Source organism: Hypanus sabinus, chromosome 4 (assembly GCF_030144855.1).
Source record: "Hypanus sabinus isolate sHypSab1 chromosome 4, sHypSab1.hap1, whole genome shotgun sequence".
Lineage (NCBI taxonomy): Eukaryota > Metazoa > Chordata > Chondrichthyes > Myliobatiformes > Dasyatidae > Hypanus > Hypanus sabinus.
Window position 1 is genome coordinate 67,046,020 of NC_082709.1, and position 12,326 is coordinate 67,058,345.

Below are 12,326 nucleotides of genomic sequence, written 5' to 3' on the forward strand. Positions count from 1 at the left end.
TCCCACCACTGCCTGTAAAAAGTTTGTTGAATCTCCCCATGATTGTCTGGATTTCCTCTGGGTGCTCCACTTTCCTGCCATATTTTAAAGGCATACAGGCCAGCGCTCATAACTGCGGGCATGCTGCATTGGCGCTGGAAATGAGGCAGCACTTGTGGGCTGTTCAGCATAATCTTCATTGATTTGATTTGATGCAAGCAACACTTGATGTACTTGTGACAAATAAAGCTAATTTTTATCGTCTTCATCATCACCATCAGTGCAGGAGACAAAAGTAAAACCTGGGAGGTGGAGGTGGTAAGGGCATATTTATAAAATGCCATCTTGCACTCAGCCCCGTACACCTAGCATTAGGCATCAAGAATGTGGCTGGCAATGGTAAATCCGTGACATGGGGTGCCCTCACCAGGCTAGCAACATGCCACCTGAGGCAGGAAGATTACAAGCACAGGGCAAGGGAGTAGCAGGGGATGGACATAAAATTTGAGTGGCTCCAGACTCTTCGTTCATTTATGTTGATTGGAATACAACAACTGAAACCACATTTAGGCAAGGATCTGAATTGCAGGAGGAATGGGGAAATCCTCTTAAAATAATTATTTCAACCTTAATTTCCTGCTTTCTGCCTTTTTCACCATATAGTCAGGAAATTTTGTGACTGCCCCAGGAATCTGGGCCCTTTTCATTGCAAAAGAAAATTAATCTGGACAATAGGGACTTGATTTAGTTGTTTCTGATTGGGTTGATGGAGATGAGGTGAGGTGGAGATGAGACCAATTACAGTCAGGCCTAGAAGAGATTTGCAGCCACTATGTTCCATTATTAAGAGGTGGTGTGGACGGGGCTTCCTCAGGGCAGGGTTTGTGGGTGTCTATCTGAGAAGGGCTCCACTGTATAGGAGACCATAAATGTAACACAGACTCAATGGGCCAAACTGAACTCTGGAACCATGGGCACTGCAGAAAATGTTATCTACCAAGTGAAAAAGAGATAAAGAAAATATGACACAGGATTTGCCAGGTATATCTTCCTGAAATGCATCTATTCCTTGAATGCACAGCAGTCTTCCAAAAAATATACAGAAATTACAGGTTGAGTCGATGATAAGGAAGACAAATGCAATGTTAGCCTTCATTTCCAGAGGACTAGAATATAAAATCAAGCATGTATTGCTGAGGCCCTTTAAGGCATTGATCAGACCACACTTGGAGTATTGTGAGCAGTTTTTGGCCCTTTATCTAAGGAAGAATGTGCTGGCATTGTAGAGTGTCTGGAGGAGGTTCACAAGAATGATTCTGGGAATGAAAGGATTAATGTATAAGGAGCATTTGATGGCTCTGGGCCAGTACTTGCTTGAGTTTCGAAGAATGAGGAGTACCTAATTGAGGCCTATTGAATGTTGAAAGGTCTAGATAGAGTGGATGTGGAGAAGATGTTTCCCATATTGGGCAAATCTAGAGTGCACAGCTTCTGAAGAGAAGGAATTTAGAACTGAGATGAGAAGGAAGTTCTTTTACCATAGTGTGATGTTTCTGTGGAATCATTGCTATGGATGGCTGTGGAGGCCGTCATTCAGAGTAGTCAAGATATCAAAGGTATTGGGAGAAAGTAGGAGAATAGGTATGAGAGGGATAATGAATCAACTATGATGGAATGGTAGAGTAGAATCAGTGTGCCAAATGGCCTAATTCTCTCCAGTCTTATGGTCTAAAAAATAGAAGTGGGGAGCATTTTTTAAATGGGGAGAGATTGAAAGATGTTGGTGCTCTGTGGGACCTGGGCTCCCTTTCAGAAGAATAATTGTAAGTTAGCATACAGCTGCAATATGCAATTTGGATATATTAGCAAGAAAAGTTGTATGTACTGTATAAGAGCCAAGGTGATTCACTGACATTACATACAATGGCACCTCATCTGGAATATTATGTACACTGTGATTGTCCCACATAATGAAGGATGCACTTACAATAAAGGGAGTCTAGCAAAGGATCACGAGATGGATTCCTGGGATGGGGAGAGGGGCTTTTTCATGAGGAAACATTAAATTGGTCGGACCTGTACTCTGGAATTCAGAGGAAGGTGAAAAGAATTCATTGAAATGTACAAAATGTAAACAGGACTTGATATAGCAGATGTTGGGATGTTCTGAGGTACACAGAACTGGGAGTCATGGTCTAAAAATAAATTTTCAGCCAATCAGAACAAAGAAGAAATTGTTCCGCCTAAAGATTGGCGAATCTTTGGAATTTTATATCCAATTTAGGTTGAGGATGATCAATACAGAGATTGATGCATGACTAATGTTAAGAGCATCAAAGGATATGTGGTCAGTGCAGGAAAGTAGTTCTGAGTTATTAGATAACCCTTGACCTTACTGAACAGGGCAGCAGGCAAGTGGGGCTGAATAGCTTCCATTTCAGACTGCACTGACTTCTACGAGACATTACCTCGGGAGGTAATGCTACCCCTGGTCACCACAGAGAGATAAATCTCAGTGGCCATACTAGACTATAGATTTACCATCTGTACAGACAGATGAAAGGACCTGCCATACTAGGGTGTAAATAGACAGACAACCTATGCAATCAAACCCAGGAACGGAACAGTGGTGATTCCCTTGATATCTTTCCATTCTCTTGCATGTCCCTCTATTCGTGTATTTATCTAGTTCCCTTCTGAAAGCCTTTTAAAATCTGTTTTCATGCAACACATTAAGGGTCGGAACTACTTCTTCTTTTCTTGCACTATTTTGATCTGGTCATTTATTGTAAACCTGCACACACTGTTTACTGACCCTCTCTTTGGATCAAAATCTCTGGAAAGATGCATCTACGGTTAGGACTATTTAACTTTGAGGCAGAAAAACAACCCTTTTAAGATTCACATGTGAGCTTGGAGCAGGCTGGAGGCTACAATGCCAGCATTTGATGGGTGGGGCAGTATGGGGGACCTAACAGGGGGATTTCAACATTGATTTGGCAAAGATTAACTTTTTTTTTACTTTCATTTAATGAAATTACAGAATTGGAAATACTAAATGAATATGCAAAATGTAATCATGTTACCTCTTATGCATAATTTATGGTAATTTTGATGAGAGAGCAGTTGTTGGCAGCTGCTGGGCTCTCTGCACAGCTGTATGGAGACACATACTTTCACAGTTTTCCCATTCCTGGCTGGATGCTTTTAGGGCCAGCCTACTTCATACTCGGTCTCCGTCTGGAGCAGAGGCGAAGGCTTCTGCTACTCTGCCTCCCTCTCCCTGCCTAGTTTCTGCTTCATATCCCGTGTGCTTAGCACACGAGTTCTACTGCAGAAGTGGAAACCATGGCTTTAAAGATATTATTCGTACTGATCGAACTCTGCTGTGTGTGGAAGCTTACCCCGGCTGAAGAAAACAACTTCCATCATCCAGGTAGGTGTTTGCAATCTGTGCTTGGAAGAAATTTCAACGTTTTCGTAGAGGAATTCTGTCAAGTGATGGGTGGCTTCATTGCTTTTGATCAACACGGTTTACTTGTCCTTTTACTCCTCGACGTTACTTTCTTGTCTCTGAGTTAATCTGTCACATTTACTAAGATATGCAAGGAAGAAAAGAGGCAATTGTTCCTTGTATTTCAAAGACGTGCATTTCACTTGCAGTTTCTAAAAAGCAACTTTTATTGGTAATTCCCTGACATGGTTCAAATTTGAGTTATTGTAACCATCCTGTTGTCTCCACAGATTGCCCCGCAGATCTATATTTTGTGTTGGACACATCTGAGAGTGTTGCTTTAAGAGTCCAGCCCTATGGACACATTGTAAATCAGTTGAAGATATTTACTCAAGCCTTCATCGACAAATTGGACAAATGGTAACCACTACATTCTTTTCTCTTACATTCTCTGTCTCAAACTATCGGGAACTGAAACACTTGGAATGACTGGCTCCCGTATGCCTGAAGATGGCGCCGGTGTTCTGGTGAGGGTGGTTCCTTTGGACGAGACCAGTTTCTTCCACAAGTATTCCATTTTATCAAAAGTATCTGTAAAAAAAATCTGTCTGTGATCCCTTGTCTTTGCTAATGTTGAAAATATCTGTAGTTCCGGCTTCATTCTCATTTGGTGGTAGAGCAGAAATGGATGTGTTTTTTGGTTAGATATCAGCCATTTCAGTTGAGGATTTCAGCTAGCAAAGTTTATAATTTGTTGTCTCAAGCTATATAGATCACTAAAGCTAATACCTGTGGGATTATCTGTGCCCTGGACCAACATCACATAATTAAGACACTGCAAACATCAATTTATCCACAATTCATGAGTAGTACATACTTAAGTACACCCTTCAGTATTATAAACAATTTTCTCAGGAATGCAATTAGGCAAAATGTGAATTGCATTAAAATATGTTATGAGATCGTCAGAAATTCTGGGCTAAGATTAGGCCAGGGAACAGGTTTTATTGGGTTCTTAAAGGAAGGAAGATGAACAGAGTGGTTTAGGAAAGCAGAGTCAGAAGACAATGCCACTGATGATGGAAGGTTGAACCTTGGTAATGGTCAATGGGCGATATTTCTTGCTGGTTCTCTCATAGCTCTTTCCTTTCCAATAGAAAGTTATTGGCTCTGTAAACACAAAATACTACAGGCCCTTCAGCCCACAATATTGTGCTGACATTTTAACATTGTAACATCGGTCTAACCCTTCCCTCCTACATAGCCCTCCATTTTTATATCATCCACTTGCCTCTCTAAGAGCTTCTCAACTAGTCTAAGTGAGTGGAATTTTTAATGGTCATCAAAAGAACAGGCCTTTTAATGCACTGAAATGGTAGATTTATATGGTATTCTCAGGACCTCCTCCATGGTGTGTAGCTAATGAAGTATATTTGAAAAACAAGTCACTGTAGAGACTGAGGGATTACACTACTCCTTTGGCCCAATCAGCATTTTCCAGTTAGTTCCAGTCCCTTTTTCTTTTTCCATTGTACAAACAATTCCTGTTCGGTTACTGTCCAGTTCCATCCATCCTGAAGCTACTCAGATGAGTTTTCAGGTATTGCAGACCAACTTTCTAAGATGAAACAAACCCCATCAATTGTCTGTAATTAACTCCATGCCTTCCAGTTGCTGGCACAGAGATCAGTGGAAATTTTCTCTTCTCTCACTCTACTAACGCCCTTCATTTGAGGTATCTCCATTAAATCTCACCTTAGTCAGCTGCTCTGAGAAGAATCCAAGATTCTCAAGCTTCCTGGTAGACAGAAAATCCCCAGCCCTAAAATAGGAGACTGCCCCAAAAAATACTGTCTAGTGATCTAACCAACAAGAAGTGTTGAGAATTCTTTAGCATTTGAAGGGATTGGACCTGCTTAAGATGGTGAAATAAGCTGAAAATGCAAGTGAGAAAGAGCATAGAATCCTACAAGCAAGCCCTTCAGCCTATAACGTCCCTACTAACCATCAAACATGCATCCACATTAGTCACATTTCTCCTTCAATATCTCCCACCCAGTTATCCAGCCACATCCCTACATTAGGAGCAATTTACATTAGCCAGTTAACTTGACAGCCATGCATCATTGGGATTTCTGGAAGAAATCCATGTGGTCACGGGAACTTCACACAGTTAGCTCCTGAGGTCAAGATTGAACCTAGGTCTCCAGCATTGTGTGGCAACTACTGTGCCGTGCCCTCTTGAAATCTTTTGATAGTGTTATGGTAACACATTTCTCTCAATAGACAAGATGGCTGCATTCTGCTGCCGACCATGACACCTGTCACCTTCCAGAAGTCACTATGACAACTTTTGGGTTCATCTCAGGGATGAACATGCTCAGTGTATGTACATAAAGGTCTTTGGGCCTTGCTGCACTCCTGGTTTGATCGAAAGCGCATGAATTCATGATAAATTGCCTAAAGAGGAAGCTACAAAGGAATGTACAGTGATTTGAGAAATACAATTTACACAAGCAAAGAATGTGCAAAATTGCTTTATAGCAATCCATCATTTATGTTGTGTAGAAAGCAATCTGTGTACTCCAAGGATGCCACAAAACCAAATCCATATCCCCACCTTATCTACCTTAGGGATGCTTCTGAAGGAACGAGTGTACAAAAGGTTGGGAACATTCTTATAGCTTCTTCAAATGTTGTCATGAAATCCTGCCATGGCTGAGATTTTACCTGCAAATAAGAGACAGGTCTTGAACCCACAACCTATTGATTCAAAGGCAACAATGACTCACTGTCCATACCTTGTTTTTCAGAATCAGAATCACTTTTATTGTCACTACCATATGACATTACATGTGTGGTGTTGTGTTAGCAGCACAGTGCAAAGGCTTAAAAATTACTATAAATAAATAGTGCAAATAGAAAGAATAATGAGGTAGTTACATTGCAAAAACTCAGAGACATTGTGAGATTTTTTACCATCTCCTCTGGCAGCTCATTACAGAAAGACACCATCAAATGGATAAAAAGATTACCCCTCAGAATTCCTCTAAGTTTCTACCTCTCTGCTTAAAGCTGTTCCTGATTATGCTAGAGCTCCTTGGGAGGTTCAAGCTATCAATCCTGTCTATGCCCTTCTCTAAGCAACTGGAAGGTCACCTCTCAGCCCTCTAAGTCCCTATGAGTACAAACCCAGCCCAATCAATCTCTCTTTCTAACCAAACCCCTCCATTCCAGGAGACAGTCTTTTGGATCTTTTCTGCATTCTTTCCACAGCCATCTCAAACTTTTTTCCCTGGCTTTCATATTCCTCAATTCTTCTAAAGTCTAAAAATCCATTGTTCTCTGCCTTGGACGACTTGTCTCCACAGTTTTCCAAGGAAGGCCATCCCAAAGATTCACCACCCTCTGAATGGAGAAATATCTCATCATGTCAGTCCTAAATGAACTACCTTATGTGTCAAGGCAGTGACTCCTGGCTCAAGTCTCCTCTGCCAGCAGACCCATCCCATCACGACCTCTGTGTATTTGGTACATCTTCATAAGGTCACCTGTCATATTTACTGCTAGAGAGCACCAAGTCTCACCAAATCTCTTCTGACGACAAGCCAGTCATGGCAGGGACCAGTTTACTGAGACCTCTGTAGCAAGTATATCATCCTTCAGGTAAGAAGTCCAAAATGTTACACAAAAGTGACACATACAAAATGCTAGAGGAGCTCAGCAAGTCAGGCAGCATCTATAGAGAGGAATAAACAGTTGACCCTTCATCAGGACTGACCAGGAAGGGGGCAGAGCCAGAGTAAGAATGTAAGGGAACAGGAAAGAGTAGACAGTGTTAGGGGATAGGTGAAGTCACATTGTAGTCCAAGTGTGGCCTCACCATTGCTCTGTTTAATTGTAGTAAGAATTCTTTACTATTAAACTCCATCTGCCAAATAATTGCCCACTTTCGCCCTTGAAACCTCTTTGCATTCTTATTCTGATATCCCCGCTTAGCCTTGTGCCAACAGCAAGCTTAAATGCCACATTTGGCCCACTCAGGCAAATTTTGATGTGGATTGTGAATACTTGGGCCCAAGTGCTAACCCTTCCACTGGTCAAAGCCTGACAACCCGAGAAGAAGCCATTTAATCCCATTTAATCCTGCTCTTTGTTTTGTATTCACTAAGCAATTCTCAACTAGTGTGTCACCCACAACTTAATGTACTCCAGTCTTGTTCACAACTGTTATCAAATGTCTTCCAAACATCCGATGCACCACACCTACAAGCTCTCTCTCAATTGCAGAGAATGTTCTGAAGTCAAATCCTTTCTGTAATTTGTTAAAATACTATTCCACACTTTTGATTTACAGTGCTTTAAGCTTGGCTGAGAGCCATTTTTATCATGAATTATCTCAAGATAGCAAATGAAGCACCGTTGGCACTGATTTAATCTTCTCTTCATGTCCTGTGCACAGGAGACTGGTTGGGCTATTCATTCTGGGTCATCAAATGACCCAGTCTGTTATAGGAACACGAGCCTTTCCCCTTTCTATGTACCAATGTTTTATAAATACAGCAATTGTCTTGTGGTATTTCTCCATGTTAGGTACAGCTTAGGAGGAGGCCAATTCACCACACTGAATCCATGCCTGCTCACAGAACAATCACATTCCCCCAACAACTTTCCCAGAAAACTATTCCCTCATAGTCTCATCAAACTCCCCCAGAATCTACCCACGCCATAGAGAGATCCAAGTACCCAACCAGCCCACGCAGTGTCTCTGGGGCCGTGAGGAAGTGGGTCTACTAACCATTCCACTTCACTGCCTGTTTAAAAAGTAAGCACAAATTTGAGAGCAGCACGTTGCCTATTTGTTGTCATGCTTAGACTGGAAGCATCAGAACAATTTAACTAATCCTGTGTGTTGCTATTAGAAACAGAGATGGTGATGTCTTCATTATTCATCATAACTCATCCACTTACTGTTGAACAGTTAGAAAGAGCTTGTCTTTTTCAACTGGAATCTGACTTACTTTCTGAAGTTCATGTGGGACAGGGCTTCTGGAACCAATACAGAAAAATCTGGGTGTGGTTCATTTGGCTATATGAATTAATCTGTGGGAAAGTGTGTGGAGGACCATAAACCGTAGGAGCAGAATTAGGCCTCTCAGCCCATCGAGTCTGCTGCGCCATTTCATCATGGCTGATTTATTATTCCTCTCATTCCCATTCTCCTGCCTTCACCCCATAACCTTTGACATCCTGACTAACCAAGTATCTACCAAACTCTGCTTATGCTCAATGACACAGCCATTGGTAGCAATGATTCCACTAATACACCACACTATGGTAAACAAAATTGCTCTGTATCTCTGTTCTAAATGGACATCCCTTTTCAGAGGCCATGCCCTCTGGCCCCAGACTCACCTACTATGGGTAGCATCTTCTCCACATCCACTCCATCTAGACCTTTCAATATTCAATAGGCTTCAATTAGATCCCCCTCATTCTTCAAAACTCCAAATGAGTACTGGCCCAAGGGCCATAAAATGCACCTCATGCATTAATCCTTTCATTTCTGGAATCATTATTGCAAACCTCCTCTGGACCCTTTCCAAACCTGGCACACCTTTTGGATAAGGCACCCATAACTTCTCACAATACTCCAGGTGCAGTCTGAACAATGTCTTATGAAGCCTCAGCATCACAGCTTTGCTCTTATATTCTAGTCCTCTCGAAATAAATGCCAAGATTGAATTTGCCTTCCTTGGCGCCACTCAACCTGCAAGTTAACCTTCAGGGAATCCTATAGAACAACTCCTAAGTCTTTTTAAACCTCTGACTTTCAAATTTTCTCCTATTTAGAAAATAATTTATGCCTTTATTTCACCTATCAAAATGTATGATCATATACATCTCTACACTATATTCCATCTACCACTTCTTTTCCCATTCTCCCAATTTGTCTTGGTCTTTCTGCAGACTCCCTACTTCTTCACCACTACCTGCCCCTCCTCCTACCTTCATATTATCTGTAAACTTGGCCACAAAGCCATCAATTCTGTCATCCAAAATACTGTCATCCAGTCACTTGCAGCCAACCAGAAAAGGCCCCCTTTATTCCTACTCTTTGTCTCCTGTCAGTCACCAGATCCTCTCTCTATGCAAGTATCTTTCCTGTAATACCATATGCTCTCATCTTGCTAAGAAGCCGTTTCTGTGGCACCTTGTCGAAGGTCTTCTGAAAATTCAAGTAAACATCATCCAGTGACTCTTCTTTATCTATCCTGCCTATTAGTTCCTCAAAGAATTACAACAGATTTGCTGGGCAAGATTCCATTAAGGAAACCATACTGACTTTGACATATTTTATCATGCGACTCCAGAAACCTTATCCTTAATAATGGACTCCAGCATTTTCTCAACCACTGAAATCAGGCCATCTGGCTTATAATTTCTTTTGTTCTGCCTTCCTCCCTTCTTAAAGAGCAAAGTGACATTTGCAATTTTCCAGTCCAGTGGAACCATTCCAGAAACTAGTGATTCTTGAAAAATCATTACTAATGTCTCTCCAAGCCCTTCAAATCCCCCTTTCAGAACCCTGGGGTGTGGTCCATCTAGTGCAGGTCTCTTACTGTATCTACCTTTGGAGCTTTCAGCTTCACTTGTGCCTTCTCCTTAGTAATGGCAACTACACTCATTTTTGCCCCCTCACACTCTCAAATTGCTGGCATTCTGCTAGTGACTTCCACAGTGAAGACTGATACAAAATTCTTATTAGGTTCATTGTCATTTCTTTGCCCTCACTGCTACCTCTCCAGCATCATTTTCCACTATTGTCTTTCTTTTTCTCTTTATGTATCTGAAAAAACTTCTGGTATCCTTTTTACCGTTACTGGCTAGCTTACCTATATATTTCATCGCCCCTCTCCTTATCAGGTTTTTAGTTGTCTTCATTTGGTTTTTAAAAGCTTCTCAATCCTCTAATTTCCTCTGATTTTTGCTATATTATTTTCCCTCTCTTTTGCTTTTATGCTGTCTTTGTCCAGGCCATTATTGAACCTCTGCTGGGTCTATTTTAGCCGGGGTCCTAATGTCATGCTGTGCGCTGAGAGCTGACTGAATCCAGGTGCAGAGGACTGACAGACTCCCTTGTAGAATTGGAAACAAGAGTTTATTCATAGGAATTCCAACAGAATATTGTAGGCCTGATTGATTGGCACCACAAGGCAAATCATTCTCAAAACACAAGAACCCCGCCATTAGCACTAATCAGGAGTCCACTTTAAATAATCAGAGTATGCGGAAAACCCATGTCAGTCAAAATAAACTTGACAGGATTGAACAGAAAGCACAAGAGCTTAACAACTGTAGACTAGACAACAATTATCAAATACAGATGCACAGGCCCACTAGGTTCATGACACCTATTCTTGCCCTGACTTTCACATGGCATTGGAAGTAATCAAGAGATTACTACCTTGGGTTCTACTCTTTAGCTACTTCCCTATCTTCCTCTACTGACTACGCAGAACCTCTTCTCTATTTCCTATATCGACTGCAGAGGACCTCTTCCCCATGTCTACCTATGTCATTGGTGCCAATGTGCACCCTGCCCCTTGAGAATTTTCTGCAGCTGTCCCAAGGCATCTCAGACCCTAGCACCTGGGAGGCAACACACCATCCTGGCTTCTCTTTTGCAGCCATAGAATCTCCCATCTGTCCTCCTAACTATCAAGTCTTCTATCACTATTGCTCTGCCTAATTTTACTCTCCCATGCTGAACCTCAGAGAGCCTCTGGGTGCAACCATTTCAGTAAAAGTTTCACCTATGGAGGCAATATTTCATTGTCTTCCAGGCCTGGAATGCTGCCTCAGTGGAAGTGGTCACCATGCAAGGTGCATTTAAAATCAAAGTCGACTCTATTATCATACATAAAAATGCATTTTTAAAAAGATGGAATGAAAAACTTCCTTGCAACAACATCACAGGCACATATAATATCATAAAAGCAGCATTCGCAAGAAAAAAATGAAAAAATTAGATGTAAATTACACACAGTTGTTACAAGGAAGAACACAATTATAAAGAAAAACAAGTCGATTTTAGTGTCAGGTAGTCGCAGTGTTGCTAAACTGTAGAGCTTAGGATTTTCCTGGTTGTTTCAAGAGCTGAGTGGTATATGTTCCTGACTAAGACGCTAACAATCCCCCTCCCCCCACCGGCATAAAAAAGCATCGGCACCACCACCGAGCACTCAAGTGCGATCAAAACAATAGCAAAGACACAGACTTGCAGTTACCCCAAAGACTTGGTGTTTCACCCGGTGTACGACATACCACAGGCTCTCTTTCTCCCTAATAAGGGAGAAAAAAGTGTCTCCACTTTCATAGCGAGCGGGGAGACATAACAAACAACTCGCTGGTTTACGATGTTAAAAGTCTGTTACGTCGCCCTTTTTGAGCTCTGTGCCTGAAGATCCTAGGTCTCCAGGCCCACAGTCACAGACATCCTGACTCCCTCGATGACACACGGGTCTCCTGTCATGACACCGACCCTCGATCCGCCCGTCTCCAGAGTCCCGAGATCCCAGACTTCCGAATTCGAGCCGGACTCTTAGGCCAGACTTTAGCGTGCCGAACAACGGCCAGTTATAGAACCCCAAGAGCAGGTACCATTCCCGCAAAGAACTGCAGTCAGCGTGTAACTCCTGGTCAGGGTCTTCATAATAACCCTGAAAGGGAAAAACAGAGAAATTAAAGATGGAAATAGAGCTGTTTCCGAAGATGCAAGCAAAGGAGTCTCCATTGGATGCCATTGACCCCCCCCCCCCTCAAGCTCTACCTTCTGTGAGGGTCTCTGATGATGGGTGCTGTCCTGTTCAATCAGTGCCTCCTATGGTTG

The 12,326-nt window shown here is 42.0% G+C and overlaps 1 protein-coding gene across 1 annotated transcript in view; it reads left to right on the forward strand.

Moving 5' to 3' along the window:
- The first annotated feature begins 3,188 nt into the window (after positions 1-3,188).
- Positions 3,189-12,326, forward strand: part of col6a1 (collagen, type VI, alpha 1) — a 76,807-nt gene continuing 67,669 nt past the window's right edge. The window contains exons 1-2 of the mRNA XM_059967344.1: positions 3,189-3,415; positions 3,724-3,853. Coding sequence (XP_059823327.1) covers positions 3,328-3,415; positions 3,724-3,853 — 218 coding nt within the window. The 5' untranslated portion in view covers positions 3,189-3,327. The remainder of the gene's footprint in view (positions 3,416-3,723; positions 3,854-12,326) is intronic.